At 39.5% G+C, this 18,792-nt stretch overlaps 1 protein-coding gene across 5 annotated transcripts in view; it reads left to right on the top strand.

The window, feature by feature from the left end:
• DCAF6 (DDB1 and CUL4 associated factor 6) overlaps positions 1 to 18,792 on the top strand; it is a 91,288-nt gene that overhangs the window by 70,550 nt on the left and 1,946 nt on the right. For 3 of the 5 annotated variants that reach the window (XM_084269899.1, XM_084269898.1, XM_084269896.1), the window contains 5 exons: positions 3,001 to 3,042; positions 10,354 to 10,492; positions 15,520 to 15,676; positions 16,474 to 16,562; positions 18,570 to 18,675. In XM_084269899.1, the coding sequence (XP_084126025.1) occupies positions 3,001 to 3,042; positions 10,354 to 10,492; positions 15,520 to 15,676; positions 16,474 to 16,562; positions 18,570 to 18,675 (533 nt within the window). The remainder of the gene's footprint in view (positions 1 to 3,000; positions 3,043 to 10,353; positions 10,493 to 15,519; positions 15,677 to 16,473; positions 16,563 to 18,569; positions 18,676 to 18,792) is intronic. The other 2 variants (XM_084269900.1, XM_084269897.1) reach the window with 1 other exon arrangement.

Genomic DNA, 18,792 nt, shown 5'->3' with positions numbered 1-18,792 from the left:
AAAGCCGGCACTGGCAGTCTTAAAGGCTAGCTATAAGCCCTCTTAGCATTTATATCTCACAGGAAATAAGAATGAAAGGAACTGGAAGTCCTCTCTACTACTACTATATGACAGTTGTTACAGCAAGTAATCCCTTTCATAAACTGATCAAGTTCATATAAAATCTCCCTAGCCCCTTGAATTGTGGGAAGCTACCTCAAAACTTTGATGCTATAATGGGGATAAATCGTTTGTGCTAACATACTGTTTTGATTGAAATAATTTTTTCATGCCCAATGCTTATAATTTGAATAATGGCCATCCTGTTCAGTTTCAGCTTTTGTCTCACTAGACTAAAAGTGGTGAGTTTTTCTTTGCTCTTAGCAGGAAAAATGTGGGGTTTCTGCCATCATGCTGGTTCCTGCTTGTCCTCCTCCTTTTTTGATTTCGTTTCTGCATACAGTAGACCAGAATTACATGCACTGCACTGTTTGGATTTTGCTAGGATTAATGGTATGAGTATTACTCTGGGTCTAGTAGGGAAGATTCTCTGAGATGCAAGTGAGCTGTAGTTACATCTTTCTCCTCTCTTGCTTATGTCTGTCTCAGTGGTAGCCAGTTGGTATACTGAAGTCTTTTTTACTTTGTAATTTTTAATTAATGTGTTCTTATCTTTCACCAGAAGGAAGCTCAGAAGTGTATGACTGTCAATTTTATACCACTGAATTTCAACCCACCTCTCTTTCTCAGGGTCCCTCCAGTCCCCTCTATGTTCATTAAGTTAACCTAATGTCCTCATTAGAACTATTAGTAATATATTAAATAAAATTGCCAGGAAGACTGGTGTTTAACTCCACCAGTATGCTTCCTTTAGGCTTATGCTTTCCATTTTCTCACTTTGTAAATTTTGTTGCCTAGCAGTTCCTTCAAAATCTCATTTTCTCAAGTTTGTCTAATAATTTAGTTTCCAATATGACATCCTATAAGATAGTTACTGGCATGAATATGGAAGCAATAAACTAGCTTTTTTCTTCCCTAGAATATCTAGGGGAAAGCTGCTTTGGGGCTTTTTTTGTTTGGAGCTTTTTTTCTTCCTTTATGGAGAAGGTTACAGAGCTTGCCTACAATAATCTACCTCTTGTGAACCTATTTTATGCAGTGGCTCAAAAAAAAAAAAGTTTAATTGTAATTTTTCTCCAGGACAAATAATAAAGAAGAGGTCATAGCCTTCTGAAACATTATGATAAAAACTGTTTGACAAATAAGCCTTTTCCAGAATATAGCATTGCTAGCTTTATCTACAACTAAATTTGGGTTTCTTTAGGTTGTGTTTTTTATATACCTAATATCTAGCTATTGTTTATATTGAGGAGAAACTCCACAGTTGGGAAATGAAGATAAAGGAAACAGAGTTGTTTTCCAACTGTAAAATACAGTTGTCTCCACTGAGAATAGAAAGGCAGACTTCTGATTCTGTACTCTGAAATCATGATCTTGAACTTCCTCTTAAGGAAAAGAAGTGCAGAAATACTCTCTTGGTAGCTCTGTTGACAGCACTTGCAGTTAAATCAAAGGAGGACTTCCTGCTGCATCAACCATGCTGGTCTCACTTTAATTCTAGTTTTAATGAGATGAATGTAGATTTCAGATTTATGCATAGAATGTTGCCCATTTTGCAAATGGAGTATTTACAGAGCTTCCATTATTTGAAATTTTTTTGTACAAATCCAACTTGTAATGTTTTCAAATTGAGGATTGGGTCTTTCTCTCCCTTACATAATCTAAGAATAGATACACAATGGACATGATCTCTTTTCCTGCATCCTTATAAATTTCAAAACACAATGAGGATACATAGTTTCTCACCAACCAGCCTGAAATTGAACTGCCAGGAAAGACTGTGCCACAGATACAGAGTTTGTACCCACTTTATTATTTTGAAAGGAACATAAAATAGGAACAGCAAAAAGCTTAGAAATACCATGACCCTTTGGTTGATAAATTGTCAAAGTCAGATAGGAATAGTTGTGATACAGAAGGACATTTCTTTGAAAGAAAAAATTGAGAATGAAACATCTGATTTTTTTTCTGTAGCCTTTCTGTAGTCAGTGAGCATTGCTATAGGAATGGTGAAGATCAACAATTTAAAGAAGCTTAATAGTTAATTTTTTTTTTTCTTTTGGTCATCAGGCTAGTCAATACATGCTTCTTTTTAACAAAATGTATAAGGAACTAGGCAATACTTCTAAATTTAGAGAATATGAAACCTGTTCAGTACAGCAGAGCAGTTTAGCTAGATACTCAACAGAGAAAATAACCTTCTGGACGTTTTAGGGAACCCACAGGGAAAGATCCCTCCTCTTACAAATATGAGGAGACATGCAGGTTTTTAAGTCACAAAGCATGTGTGTAGCATATTTTCTTTAAAACTTAAGTCCATCAAATGTAGACAGAACAGAGATAGCGAATATGCCTTACCTTAGCACCATACCTTGTAATTTGTGTGTACAGGGAAAAGAAATCTATGCAAAATGTATGTTCTTCATGCACAGAGTGTGCAGTTCTTAATGGATTGATGTTAATTTTTACAAATGAGTCAGAACAACTCTCTTGAGGGCTGCTTCCCTTCTTAAATGGCTGAATTAATTTTGTTTGGTCTCTGACAGAAGCTGATCTATGAGCAGAGGCTAAACCTGGAAAATGTTAAATTACGAGGTTAAAATTTCAAACAAATATGAATATAAAATGGAAATCGTTATGCAGCTGCTTCCACTTGTGCTGTGATCTATGAAGAATTACCATGTCATAGAAGATGAACTTTGTGTACTGTTATGTAATCTGAATACTATTTTTGCTGAAATCATAGTAGTCTCATATACTAACACAGTGAGGAGAAGGCGTCTCCTCAGTTGGAATACCACTGCTCAGTTAGAGCACATTTTATAATAGACCTTTGCTAACCTTTTAAAACCATGATTCCCAGCATTTGTGAATGACTATAGTTGTTGTTCCCTTTACTAGATATAATATCAGAGGAACAGCGATAGGTGATAGAATAATGAGGTAATTAATTCTTTTCTTCCTCCCCCCTCCTTTTTTATTGCCATATAATGGATTTATCAGGTTCTTGTTTTTCATATCTAACTGGCATTTTAAGAATTGCTGTACTTTAAGTGCTATGAATTACAGAGCATATTGCTTGAGTTATATTTAGCTGCATGTATTGCATGGAAATTGAAAAGAAATAGCAGCATATACATTTAACAACCTATTAACCTTTTTATTGTGTGCCATAGAAATTAATGGAATTTGAAAAGTGTGCAGTTTGTGAAAAGAGAGTCCTTTTTTTCTTTTAATGCAGCTGCCAAGGAACGTGTTATATTTGCATGTGCCACTGCTGACTTGCTTTGCCTGGTAGTAGAGAACACCCAGTTCTGAACAAAAATACACGTATCAAAGTCAGTTTATAGTTTTTGCTCTATATACAAGGTTATAGAACTGAGCATAATTATTAAAGCAGTATTTGATAATACATAATTAGCAAGAGAAATGCTAAATCTTACACAGTATTTCTTTTAAAGAAGTTAAAGTAGTTAAATGAAAAGATCACTTGATCTCATATTCCTCATTGAAATACCTGAATGAATTAATTGTAAGAACATTGAAGGCAATTTGGGCAGTTGTATTTGACCACATGCCATAGGAGGGAGATTTAATGCCCAGTATAGATACATACAAGGGAAATGGCACAAAATGATTCTGATGATGAAAATTAACATCTTGGCTTTGTGTGGCTGGAAAGCAGAAGACTCTGGATGTGGTTTCATAAAAAAGCTTAGCCTGAGTCCTGTATTTTAAATGCTACAGGAAAATAGCACAAGTGTGTGTTTCTTTGTCTTGTATTCCAATCTTAGCTGTAATTGGAATATATGGATTTAACTTGGCAACTTTCTTAAAGGTTTGGGAATCTCTGTACTTTTTGTGCTCTAAATTTCACCGTAGGCATTCTTTCTATATTAATCATGCTGACTGTGCAGTTCTTTAGCTCTTCAGCGCAGCCCATGGGAATATTTGTTTCATATTGCTTTAAATTTAATATAACAATGAATGATGCATTCAGCACAGAATTTTTTATCAGTATGTTTTTTTTTCTCTGATTTCCATTGTCATTCTGCAGTGTATCAGGTGAAAACTTTAAAATGTTTTGTAGCTGAGAATAGTTGAAACATTGATTTTGTTAGAAGGCCGGGAAATGACTTAGGAGTGCGTTACAGTAAATATTTCTTTCTATATGATCAGCAGGGAAATAAGCTGGGCTCTAGGGTAGAGTCAGTGTGCTGTTAATACAGTGATTTTGCCCTTGTTTTTGAATTAATGTTTGAAATTTGACAGCAGTAGTAAATCTCTTCTGTAGGTTCAGAAGCTTCTAAAGGAATGTGGTTATTTGGTAATTTAAATCAGAAATACAGTCAAATCTTGATATTTAGAAAAGGGGTTTATTATAATATGGTGGTTGTGGGTTAGCCCTGGGAGGTGGCTCACCACCACACAGCTGCTTGCTCACTCTCCCCCAGTAGGGTGGGGAGAAAATCAGAAGGGTGAAATACTGAGAGAACTCGTGGTTTGAGGTAAAGACCAGTAAAATGGCTTATTAATTAATCACCATCCTGAGCTGCATTTGACTTTGGTGGTAAAAGCCAGCTCGTTAAGACGTGTGGTTGGAATTCTTGGGCAGGAGCAAGGTAGCTGGCAGGTGAATTCCTTTACATGGTCAATGAAGAAATGACCATAAGCCATCAGAGAAATAAGTCCTAAATTAATGGTTATAAGCCTTAGGTTTCCTGCACTTGTTTTGGATAGGGAAAATAGTTCAAATGAGGAGATGGCATCAAGGCAGAGGGGTTGGAATCTTAACCTGGAAGAAAAGGAACCAGGGCTTCTGGTGCCAAAAGAGGTGTTTGTCTGCATGTAAGTAAATTTGGAAACTTAAGAAGTGGCAAAAATCCTTAACACTGCAGGAATCAATGCTGAGCTCAGTATTCAATATGAGAAGAGAGGGATGGAAAAAGGAAGCCAGTGCACGTGAGCTTTACAGCCAGCCACTGCAGCCTGGCTCCGGAGATGGTGGGATGCGATAATGGTGTTTGGAAGAAGCAGGGTCCTATCTAGGGTACCAGACTGATTTTGTGGCAGCCACTACCTCTGGACCTCTAGTGAAATGAAGTTTGTAGCAGAATTCCTGTAGATTGTTTATAGATTCAGTTGAGGGATAATTTTTCAGTTTCCCCTCTTTTCAAGATCATCTACTTAATTTTGACTCTCTTTCTTCTAACTAGTAGATGAGCATATGCAGGAATTGTTGAATACCATCTTCTGCTTTAAGAAATAAACTAGGTATTTAACTATGCAAATTGCATAGATTTTTGTTAAAAACCTAAATCCTTATTACACTTCAGAATTTCTAAACATACAGAAAATACCCTATGTGACTTTTTTTAAGGCTTAACATACATGTTTACATCTTTTCCATTTGCCTCAGCATAATACACAGCTGTGGGTCAGTCTGCCTCTTGCAGGGTTTTTGTGGGTTTGGGTTTTTTATTGTTTTTTTGTTTGGGTTTTTCCCCCCCTCTTTCTTTTGAACCTATGTTTAATTGAAATAATATGATGACTTCACTTCTGAATCCCTATTCCATTAATCTAGGGTTTAATTTAAATGGGCTTTTGATAATTAATTGGCTTTGAACACTTCAAATCTGGCTGTTCCTAAGGACGAAATTTGTGCTTTGGTTCACATTTGTATTCTTAACTTTTAAAAATTACCTTTCCTTAAGACACACTCCATTGCAGTACAGAAAGTACCCTACATCATCTTGGGCTCAATCTTACTGAGGCTGCACACACCAACTTTATTGTAGGAAATTGCACTAAGGTAGCAGAAAATATGGCAGGGCACACTTAAAAAGGCTCTGTACCTGCAGACCAAATGATGTGGAGGGCAGAGCACTGCCTGCAGTGTAAGGGCATAGAACACGAGCTCGGTGTCGTTGGCTTTACAAGACCTAATGTTTTCTGAGGCATAAAATTAGTAACATTAATTTCTCAGCTGTTTTTGTTATTTGATGCCTGAATGGGAATACATGACACAACTGTATCAACTGATGGAGTTGCCTGAGGAGTGCTGACACAGTGTGCATGAATTCCATTATCTGACAGGGAGTGCTCAGTTTGGAAGGGGAGCGGCAGCCCGCGGTCAGGCGTAGCGGAGGCTCAACTTCCAAACAGCGCGCATTGCACAGCGCGTTTCGCTATCTGCTGATGCCCCAAGGGATGAGGCTACTATCTGAGTTTATGTTGGCACAGACAGGAATTGCTGATCACAAATGAAAAATTAAAAAGCCGTGAAAACAAACATGTTGGATGTTTAAATCGATTTTTGTGTGCCTTAAAAATGCTTAGAAAATGTGTAGCTATAGAAAAGCAAGCATTTCAGAGAGGATCCTTTTCCCTGTAATATTGTTGTTCTGAAACATCATTAGATTAGACTTAGTATATATCTTTTCTGGAGACATCATTCTGCCAGGATCCTGCTTTTAGGATTTTACTAGAGTGCCTGATAGCAGTACTGCAGTTATAGCCACGTGTGCTTGGCTGTGTTCTCCCTCTTGAAGGTGATAATCAATTTTGCAAGATAACTAAATATCAATCCATTCATGCCTTTTGAAGTAAGACCCCAAATCAGGATTTTAAATTCAGAACTTAATGTAGTTGAAAAACAGTTTTTACCAAAAGTTGCTTCAATGCTTGTGCTTTTATTAAAAAGTGCATGGTTCTGTCTGCTCGGTGGTCTTGAGAGGTTTTTTTAGTGTCTTCATTGAAGCCTGGGGGAACTTGGAGGGGGAGAGTATTTTTTTCTGCAGTTGGCAAGATGAAAAATTATGCCAGAAGCTACTTTGGGTTGCCACTTAGTTTTAATCCCAGTGACGTTTTAAACCTAATGATGGTTTAACTTCTCCACCTTTTCACTTCACATCTTTTATTAATTAGTGTGGATAAATACACCAAACCCACAAATATCAATCATAGTGGGTGAGAGGTACAGGGCTGGCAGGCGTGCTCCTGAAACCAAACTTGTGCTGAAAAGCTGAGTGTGCCATATACAAAGCTGTGTCATCGCAGAGGGGGTTGGCAGTGAGCAGTTGTTATTACATGGCTCTTGCTTTTAGTTCCTCACACACAAACCATTTTTTTAGCAAACAATCCCCCCACCACCAAAAAAAGAGACTACTACTGTTTCCTTTGTGAGTTTTCTGTCCCCTCAGAAAACCATACCTAGGCAATTTTCTAGTTCCTAGTTTTCTAGGTTTTCTAGTTTTGGCCCACTAGCCAAAGCCAACGCTCAGCTAGTTGAGCCAACTGCCTCCCAGCCCACCCCCCAGTTGGAGCATGACCATGACCCCTTTCTTACCAGGACTAGCTAACAAATACAATATCTTTACTTAGTTGGGGTTATAAGAAGGAAGAACTAGAAAATTTCCTAGGTATGGGTTTCACAAAGGAAGCAGTAGTCATCTCTTTTTTTGGGGGGGGGTGGGAGGATTTTTTGCTAAACAAACTCCTAAGAAATGTACTATAATAAATAGTCCTCTACTAAGTGGTTCTGTTGGCTAGTGCTTACATACCTCTTCTACTTTCTGCAAAAATATTTTAACATCTTTTAAAAGCATAGGTGTATAATGTGATGTGTATCTTAGTATGATAGTTTGTAGGGTTTTGGGGATGGTGGTGCTAAAGCAGCCGTGCAGCCATTTGCTCACTCAGTGGGTGGAAGAGAGAATGGAAAAAGGTGGGGGGGAGGGGGCGGGGAGAGAAGGTAAAACTTGTGGATTGCGATAAAGACAGTTTAATAGGACAAAAAAGGAAAATAGCAGGGGTTAGTACTGGGGCCTGTCCTCTTTTATTGATGATTTGGATGAGAGAATTGAGCGCACCCTCAGTAAGTTTTTAGACAACACCAAGTTGGGGCGAAGTGTTGATCTGCTGGAGGGTAGGAAGGCCCTCCAGAGGGACCTGGACAGGTTGAATTGATGGGCAGAGGACAGTGGGGTGAAGTTCAACATGATTAAGTGCTGGGTCCTGCACTTTGGTCACAACAATCCCAGGCAATGCCACAGGCTTGGGGCAGGGTGTCTGGAAAGCTGCACAGAGGAAAAGGATCTGGGGGGGGTGGTGGTTGACACTTACCTGGACATGAGCCAGCAGTGTGCCCAGATGGCCAAGAAGGCCAATGGCATCCTGGCCTGTATCAGGAATAGTGTAGCCAGCAGGACCAGGGAGGTGATGGTTCTCCTATACTCAGCTCTGCTGAGGCTGCACCTCGAATACTGTGTTCAGTTTTGGGCCCCTCACTACAAGAAAGACATTGAGGCCCTGGAGCATGTCCAGAGAAGGGCAACAAAGCTCATAAAGAGTCTGGATCACAAGTCCTATGAGGAACAGCTGAGGGACCTGGCACTGTTCAGACTGGAGAAGAGGAGGCTCAGGAGAGACCTTATGGCTCTCTACAACTCCCTGAAAGGAGTTTGTGGTGAGCTGGGAGTCAGCCTCTTCTCACAGATAACTAGTAACAGGACAAGAGGGAATGGCTGCAAATTGCACCAGGAGAGCTTCAGGTTGGAAATTAAGAGAAATTTCTTCTCAGAAAGAGTAGTTTGGTAATGGAACGGATTGCCCAGGCAGGTGATGGAGTCACTGTCCCTTGGGGAGTTTAAGGAAAGATTGGATGAGATACTTAGGGACATGGTTTAGTAAGTAATATAGGTGTTAATGGGATAGTTGGACTAGATGATCTTGGAGGTCTTTTCCAAACTTAATGATTCTATGATACCATATGGTATGGAATATCCCTTTGGCCAGTTTGGGTTGGCTCTCCTGGCTGTGTCCCCTCTTATCTTCTCGGATGCCCCCCACCTTCACATTGGCAGGGCACTGTGAGAAGCTGAAAAGTTCTTGGCTGCCTGGCAACAACTAAAATCATCAGTGTGTTATCAACATTATTTTCATCCCACATCCAAACCACAGCACTAACCAGCTGCCAGGAAGAAATTTAACTCTATCCCAGCCCAAACATGTATTAATGCCTAATTACTTGCATTTGTTTTTCTTGATTGCCTAGCTGTAGAGTAACACTTACTTTACCTTAATTATTTTAGTGTGGCTTTCTCCTATGACAAAACCAAAACACAATCCTAAGCAGACCACTGAAGTAGTTCTGAGAAAGATCTGGTGGGGGTTTTTTTCTGGAAAAGAGAACTTGTTGCAAGAGTCTCCAGGCTCAGTGACTAAAACGCTTTACCATTTTGTGGAAGAATTCAGGTTACTAGCTTTCTGGTAGCAGTGTGTTGAGGCAAATATATTCAGTTCTGGCTTGGTTTGTTTTTCAGGATCATAAAAGTTCCTGTAATTGCTTGGCTCCTTGCATTTTGCTAAAATCTGTACCTGCTCCTTCTTGGGAGTGAAGTTCCCCTTGGCCTGTGTTCAGGACCTCAAAGATAATAGCAACCCTAACATGGAATATAAGAAGGAAAAGAGTTGAGTCCAGGTGCTGGGATGTGCCATCTTGGTTATAGCTGGGATTATGGGAATCTGCAAACAGAAGCACTAAACAGGAAATACTTGGCACCAGGCTCTCTTCACAGATTAATAAAATAATAGATTCCTAGAATTAAGCATTCACAAAACAAATACACAGAATTTAGCTAATTTTTTCTCTGTTACTAAGAAGCCTACAGCTGTATCTCTCACCACTAATGTATGGAATAGGTGCTACAATAATTGCTCTCAAATTATCTCTTGTTTTAGTATGAAGGGGTTTTTTAAGCTGTCTTAATCTTGTCATGCAGAAATACTGAAGAGAAATACATTTAACGAAATTTTTGAGGAAAAAACAAATCATACTGGAAGGCACACCTAGATCCTTAATAGCTTTTTACATTTTAAAAACTTCTGGTTTGGCATAGATTTTTCACTTCAGAGTTTTTCTTCCAGAATGTAAGTAGAGGGCATTTCTAGAACTGGAGGATAAAATAGCATGTGAATTTTGCCAGCAGCTGAAGTTTGTTCTTCAGAGAGGGAATAAAATGTTGCATCACTTGGCAATTCCACTGTCTTGCATGCTATTCTTGTTCTAAGCCAGGATGGAAAAATAAAATCAAGTCTGTCGTGTTCCATTTGGGGTAATGTCGATATCTGTTCCAAACTTATGGAGAGTGTGTTTGAGTGCCTAATTACTATTTTATGGCCTGTTTTGATCGCCCGTTTCAGCAGTTGTAGAGATGGACTTTCAGTCGCGTTCTCTTTGTCTGCAATTTGTAGACGGTCGGCTGTTGCCCGCATTCAGGAGCTCTTCAGAAGGAGGAAAGAAAGGAAGGAGATGGAGGAACTGGAAACGCTGAATATCAGGCGGCCGTTGATAAAGATGGTGTATAAAGGTCACCGGAACTCACGAACAATGGTACAAACTCTTTGTCTCTTTTGGGAACTCTATGTAGAGATTTATGGGCTGAATCAGCATAGCTGCTGCCTTGACATGCTTGCCAAAAGGCTATTGTAAAGTATTGCAAGCGCTTTTTCTTCTGCATCCTGTTGAAATTTGCTCTAAATGCAAATTAAAATTAGTGTCGCTTATGTGCCGTGCCATGTTGGGCCATTTAAGTTTTCTTGAGTTTAATGTTCTCTCCCCTGAACTTCCCTTTAAATTTTGGGTTGTTTTTAAACTTCTTTTTCATTTTATCTGTCAGCTTAAGTGGTGTAAAATGTGCCTACCTTCAAAATTATGATTTAATCCTTACTTTTCCTTCCAAATTCTTTAAAGATAAAGATTAAATAACAATTTTGACCAGCTTGGATGGAAAGCGAGGATTAAATCACTATTTTGAAGGGCTTTGGCATCTCTGAATTAAAAAAAGGAAACAAGGCTAGGTATTATATTGTCACTTAACTACTAGATAATCTATCTTCAAAAAAAAAACCCAAAACCAAAAACCAAACAAACCCTCTGTATTTTAAGAAAAGTACAGTTACTGTGCTTGTAAAGCATTGGTGCATGAGAAACAAATGCTCTTTCCCTTGCTTTTGATCTTTTCTTTGTCCAGTATTTGGAAGATGTGAAATTGAGTCCTGGGTGGTATTTTGTAGGAGTAGCAGGTATATTATCTTGCAGATGACCTGAGGAGTAGTCCCTCTACCTCCAAAAGCAATTTTAGAATAGAATCACAGAATGTGTTCAGTTGTTAGGGACCTTTAAAGGCCATCTAGTCCAACCCCCCCGCAGTAAGCAGGGACATCTTCAATAGAGCCCCATCAGGCCTGACCATGACTATCTCCAGGGATGGGCCCTCCACCACCTCTCTGGGCAACCTTTTCTAGAGTTTTCTAGAATTTGAGTGATAGCTTTGATTATAGTGGGGTGAAATGCTTCAGCAAATGCACATTTCAGTCTACATAAGCTGCAAGGCTTAGAGTAAAATTTGATTAACAATAAGGAGTTTTTGTGTGGTATTTCAAAAATTAATTCAATTGCTCAAAACTCAGTTTAAAAGTCATAGCATCCACCACTTTGTAGTTAAGTGGTCTTAATTCAGTCTCATTTGTGTATGTGTTGTTACAAACATTATTTTATGGATTTTGCTGTTTGATGTCTTAGGGATGTGGGTTTGTGGTTTTGCTTTTGTTTCACATGAGCACCTGTGCAAGGGGTGCACACACAGGAAGATGATGTAATTTTCCCTGTTAGTTTCTATAATGGTAAACTTAAATTAATTTTTTGATCAATCCCCTCTTTCAAGGTGAACTCTTTAATATATATATATATGTATATACAGATATAAGGAAAATGAATTATGGTTATGCAAGCAAATTGAATAATTCTGGTATTTCTCCTCTCTCAAGAACTTAATTTGGCAATCTTACCTTCTTCTAATGCAGCCCAGTTTACAGTTGGCTCTTTGGGCTGCAAGTACGTCTTTCCAGGTCATGTTGAGCTTCTCCCCCAAACAGCCCCAGGTCCTTCTCCACAGGGGTGCTCTCAATCCATTCTCTACCCAGCCTGTAGCAGTGCTTGGGATTGCCCCAGCCTATGTGCAGTATCTTGCACAACTTCACACAGCTTGCACAGACCCCTCCCTCAAAGCCTGTCAGGGTACCTCTGGATGGCTCCCCTTCCCTACAGTGTGTGAACCCCACCGCAGTTTGCTGTTCCCAATACCAACCCCTGAGGAACACTGACTGTCACCATTCTCAACTGGGACATTGACCCATTGACTGAAACTCTGAGTGTGACCATCGACCTTATCCGCCACATGGTCCACCTGTGAAATCCATGTCTCTTCAATTTAGAGATAAGGATGTCATGTGGATCAGTGCCAAATGCCAAATCAGTGTCAAATGTCAAAAAGCCCAGGTAGATGACATCTGTCACTCATCCCTTATCCACCAGTGCTGTAATCCCACCTTGGAAGGCAACCAGGTATGTCAGGCATGATTTGCCCCTGGTGAAACCATATTGGCTGTCACTGCACCTCTCTACTTTCCATGTGACTGAGCACAGTTTCCAGGAGGATCTGCTCCATGATCTTGCTGGTGCAGAGGTGAGACTGACCAGTCTATAGTTCCCCGCCTGGGTCTTCCTTCTTTGCCTTTTCCTCCAGCAGTGGAGAAAGGTAACTTCTGCCGAGCCTGTTCCTACTTTAGAAAGATTAACAACAGTTATTTTGATGTCCTACTCTGAGTAAAATGAGAAGTGATTTCTGAAGAAGGTTTTAATCATTAGTGAAGGAAGTGATCTATTCTTGTTTGCTCAGACTAATTGTTTGGCTTTGTTTGGGTTCCATCTTTTTAGGAAGGGAGGGTAAGAGAAGGCTTGGCAAGGAAAGATCATTCTACATTTAACAAACCTAATAGTTGCTTGAAAAAAATACTCTTTTTTTTGGCTCAGAATTTGAATAAGCCACATTCTTTCAGGCTGTAATCATAAGTTTATCTTGAACGTAACAGGTGTAGAATAATATCAACGCTGTATTTCAAGGAAATGGATATCTGATACTGCCACCACTTTTTCCTGGCCTGCAATTTCTCTGTCATTTATACGATCATTTTCATTGTAACACGACTCTGTTTCATGGGACAGACTGCTTCAGCTGCCTTTGGTTCCAAACCTCCTGAGATTGCAGTCTGTGAAACACTCAAGGAGCCTGGGTTCTCCCACTGAATTAGTAAATACTTAATAAATAATACAGCATTTGCTACACAAGTAATTATTTTTAAATAAATAGCATTTAAGAAATAAAAATTGTATAGTCTAATATAAATAAATATGACTCCATACAAAAATGTCACGTGCCTAGATGGTTGCCAGATAATACATTATTATAATCCTCTGACATTAGCACATTTTGGAGAGAGGGTTGGGAACAAAGAGGATAAAGAAGTTCACATCTATCTCCTCACTTGTCTCCTGAAGACTTCTTCAAGTCAAGCACAGGTCAAGCTAGCTATCTTAGAATCAAGAAGACAGTCTGTAGTAATTTTGGAGGGAGAAATAGTCACTTCATTAGACAAATGTTCTCAGCATTGTTAGCAAACACATATCCAGAACAATGATGCTGATGAGCCATGAACGTTTAAGGAGCTTAAGGCATTTAAATACCTAGTGAGCTATATAGCGCTTCACACAAGGGAGGAGAAATAGATAATAAACCATTGTGTAGCATGCTAGCATAAAGCATGGGCATAGTGTTCCCCAAAACCCCCATTTTCCTTTTACCCAGGGGAAGTTGTTCTGCTCTTCATCACATGAGAGAAGGAGCAGAGGCTGTGCGTTGCTGGGAGGGGAAGAAAGGCAGAATGTGAGGGGAAGCCTTTGCTGTCTCTGCAAAGATGGTCCCGCAGCTCCAAAGGCAGCCTTCCGTCAGCTTCCCTCAGCGCTGTCGGAGTTCCTGGAGAAGCTGCTGGAAGGGACCAGCCCAAGTACACGCTGTCTGTGTCACTTCACTCCCTGTGAGGCACTGCCACAAACTATGCCATTGCAGTGAGAGGAGGCAGGGTTTCTGGGAGCCTTCTCAAGGACTGTGGCTCTTTCTTCAATGCCCTTCAGTCAAGGGCACGTCCGGCCCAGTTGTGCTCACTGACACACAGATGTGCCTGCATTAACTCACAGTGCCCTGTCTGTGAAATTCCTCCTCTCTTTTCTGGCTTATGAAAAATCCTGGTGTAATCCGTGCACCTTTCGAGGAAAAGTTACTATCGTGTTCTTCTCAGAAGTGTAGAATTTCTTTCTTCAAATTACAGTTCTCCAATCACTGAAGCTTCCTGGAATGATTTAACTGTGGCCAGTTATAATCAAGGGACAAACTACCGTGTTATCAATAACATTATAGAGGAGTTAGCTGTAGGCTAAACCCAAAGATCATCCAATTATTATTTCTGATGAATAAGTGATTTTAAAATGTATATTTGTGTGATGCTAATCCAGTCAGTGCAAAGTAAAGTTCCATAAACTGGTCCAAGAGGCTGGAATGACCTCCAGCATGAGCAGTAGGCCCTCACACAACTCTGTGCCTTTCCAAGACAGGCTTTACCATGCTCTCTAAATTTATACATGGCAACACATATATTTAAAAAATAAGAAGTAGCCCCTGTTGGCAGCATATTACACGTACTGTTTGCTGATAGCATGGGAATGCTACTGATAGGTGGCAAATATTAGCCATATCACTTCAAATGTTTTGCAACAGTGTCCGGATACCTCAGCAAAGTAATCATAGGAGCAACCATATAGAACAGAATGCATCAGCGCTGTGTCAAGAGAACTCTGACATTATTGGTTTCACTTGCAGTGGGAGATACTCTGCTTTTATCTACTATTGCCATAATAGCTGAAGCTGAAGAGTCGCCTCTGCCTGGATGCTTTCCTTGCTCAGTGGCTTATAACTTTAATTTTGGTTTTTGACTATGAAGTCTTAGTTCTTATCTGGTTGAGTTTAGAGGGGAGAGAAAAAATTCCAAAGTTTGATTTCATGAGCTCTTTTTGTCTGTCAGACCTAGTTAATTCCTCCCACTCCGCCCGGTTTTCATAAGCTTCTGTCTGTCTCCTCTTCCTCTGTAAACAGAAAATCCCCACCAGGGATTAGCCTGTCATGCACTTTAATTTATCAAACTCTTCCCAAAACCTGTTTGACATACCTCTCTCCAGTATCTGTCACTTTGGAAAGTGACAGATCTGCTGTCGTTTATTTCCAAACTGGTCAGTCTGCCCCAACTTCTCTCCTTGTTTCTGTTAGCAGCCACTTTGCTCTGGAGATTTATAACCTTCTGAATGTTCTTTTTTTAGGGGGTCTTTCTCCTTTAAATGTTTCCTTGAAGTGGTTTTGAATGTTGTTTCTGCATACACTTCAGTGGCAGGGTTCTTGCAGAAAGGGTGTGGGGATGTGCTTTACATGAGCTCGTCTTACAAAGTCATTTTTCTTTTTGTTTGTGCTGCAGATAAAGGAAGCTAATTTTTGGGGATCTAACTTTGTCATGAGTGGTTCCGACTGTGGCCATATTTTTATATGGGATCGACACACTGCTGAGCATCTCATGCTGCTGGAAGCTGATAATCATGTGGTGAACTGTCTTCAGCCTCATCCATTTGACCCAAGTAAGATGATCGCTTTTCACAGTCTGGATGTTCTGGTTATCTGTAGTAAAGCATTTTAAAGCTCAGTCTTTAATTCTTTGCTCTATAAGGCCTTGTAATGAATAATGAACAACTGTTCATTTTCCCCATATAAACTAGATAAGACTGCTTTTAATTTTGTCTCTTACTGGTGACCTTTTGCCCTTAAAATGTCTTGGAATAATAATGTCTTGGAATGAATGTCTTGGAATGAAAAATGTTACTGGCATAGTATTTATAGAAAGTTAAGCCATAGCAAGAAGAATCTCCATTTCTTGCTCCCTTCAATACATTAAATGTTTTCCATGACACTAACAAGGGAAATATGGGGTCACCAAAATGCCAGCAACACTTTGGGAATTGATATTGGAATCTGGTCTCTACTTGGCTCTGTTGAAAAAACTGAGTAAAGTGGGTGCTTCAGTCTTATTGGCTTTCTGAGATTACAGGAATTAATCCAATTCATAGAAATTCTGTTGATTTGTATTTGGGGGAATTGGATTTAGGGCGATGTACTTATAGATAAGATGGACCAAAGTAGTAGAAGGAATTACATGTTGTGTGACATGTAGATGGAAAATCTGAACTGTTACGCAGATTCTGACATAGTCAAAGAATACATACACTAATCAGGCCACCAGCAGAAATATATTAAACTTTTAATTTAAAAAGGAGGCTCTTTATATTTTCATATTCATATCTGTGTATATATATAATATATTACAATACCAGTACAGACACAGCACATTTAACTTAGAGTTACTCTTTCTTACTTCTAGTCCTGGCCTCTTCGGGTATTGATTATGATATAAAAATTTGGTCACCGTTGGAAGAATCCAAGATTTTTAACAGAAAACTTGCAGATGAGGTAAGAACCTTCCCTCCTTTTTCACAGTAACGTTGCATCTTCCGATTCTGTGAAAGCCTTTGGTGCAAATCACTGACACTGAATTAACAGAGGAATCTAAAGTTCAGCAAGTGAGCTGCAAGTAAAAAGCCGCCCTTTGTAATAGCTGACATGGCACACAGAGCTCAGGGCACTTGGTATTTCACTAACTCTCCTAGAAACTAAACGACATCAGCTTGTATTGTGTACGTGAAAGAAGCTGGAAAAGAACTATGAACAGTCAGGTGCAGAAGGAAAACTGTCAGGAATTAATAAATGAAGGTAGTGCTTGGCTTTAACGAAAGAAATTCACTGAAGGGAATACAATGATATGTAGAAGAGCAGGGACCACAGAAGTCAATACTATTAAATGTTCTGTGGCATCGAAGGGAGTTAAGATTGTGAACTGGGAACTTTGTGGAATAGAGCAAACATCGCACACCCAATCAGTTACAGAACTCCATGTGTAAAGTTATGTAACACCTTGTTTTTGTGCCCCCAAAGCAAAAGCAACATACACAGCAACTGGCCTGTGATGATCGTAGTTGACTGCTGAACACTCCTATTTTAGTCATTTGCATAACACCATCTATCAAAATGATAGATGCTTTTCTGTAACTAATATAGTAGGGCAGATTTGGATGTGGGGTGGTTTGGGCTTATTTTGTGCAGTCTCTTGGTCAGCAGGGATAGTAGACTGTTGTGGTTTCTTTTTAAATTGTTATTTCTCTGTATTAGTGCTTTATATATTTAAAACAAACAGAAACCCACAACCCTTAGCCACCACCACCACCCCACCCTGAAAAAGCCCAAACCATCTGCCTGTGAGTTTTGAACCTTCCCCGTTATTTTAGCAGTAGTAACACTGTGTGAAGGATGGTTCTTTGTACATGTCATCAGGTTCTTCATCTAAGATGTGTTTTGGAGCATTTGGGGTTTAAAAAAATTGTGAAGCATAAAAGCATGACAAAATTAATTATTCCACTGATACTTTTGTCACTTGTGGGGTTTTTTTAATAATAAGTGATCAGCTGTGCGAAGTGCCTAGTAAACAGGTGAGAAGGACAGAAAAGAGGTGCTTTGATTTGGCAAGGAGGCCACCACAGACATTTGCAAGAACATGTCAAGAGGAACAGGCTTGCAGAGGAGTCTCAGAGAGAAAAAAGCAATGCATTATTTTCTCACCTTAGAGCAGCTGATCTGGGAGGAAGGACTGAATAATGGTCAGAACTTGTCTCCACCTAAAGAAATTTTATGCTTGGTGTGATAACAGGAGAACATAGTTTAAAAGTGGAGATACAAGCTAAAGTGTGGGATTGGAATTTAACAGGAAGGCAAGGAAGTACCAGAAGGAAGGAAGCAGGCAAAAGAGCTAGAAGTGTATTGGTGAGCTTTTTCTTTCCTTGAAACTGAGACGGTAGAAGATGCCTCTTTCAAGTCATTTAGAGGCAAGCTGCAGATCTGTTTAGAAAGAATTATGGAGCTGAAGAATGTTCCTGAACTAGGATATAGTAATTGCTTGTGTTCCTTGGATTTTCTCCAAAAGTTTCAAGCAGCATGGAGGTAGGAGTTTAGGGTAACCTCATCTCTCTTCCTTCCCACAGTCTTGGCTAATGCTGGCGCTGGAACTTTGTTCTCAGCAACAGTTGCCATCTGTAACAGCACTTTTTCTCCTGTGTCCTCCTTATTTTCTGCAAGATCTAGTTTCCAAAAGTTTTTCTCAGTTGCACATTTTAATACCTACCATGCATGTGGACAAGAAGGGAATGATGATTTTACTAGAATATTCTTCAAGCAATTAGATGTCTGTCAGCAGCATCCACTGTTTGACTTTTCTTACCACAGACAACTGGTGTGACTGTATTAATTACTAAAATATTCCTCCCTTAATGTAATTTTGGATTCTGTGAATGCATTTTCCATAGGAACTTTGTATCTACAAGCAGTACAATTTTGTGTTTATTTCTGATGCTGTTTTTCCCCCTTCAGGTTATAACACGTAACGAATTAATGCTGGAAGAGACCAGAAACACGATTACTGTTCCAGCTTCTTTTATGTTACGGATGTTGGCTTCACTGAATCATATAAGAGCAGGTGAGAGACTTCTGAAGAGCTTGTCCACAACACTGATCTGTAAAACAGCAGATGGACTAAGGAGCCATCAGGATCTTCAGCTACCTGTGTCTACACTTGGGGTTGGTGGGAAGACTG

Source organism: Gallinula chloropus, assembly GCF_964237585.1.
Source record: "Gallinula chloropus genome assembly, chromosome: 1".
Taxonomy (NCBI): domain Eukaryota; kingdom Metazoa; phylum Chordata; class Aves; order Gruiformes; family Rallidae; genus Gallinula; species Gallinula chloropus.
The sequence above is the reverse complement of the archived record's forward strand: the minus strand, read 5'-3'. Positions and strand labels throughout refer to the sequence as shown.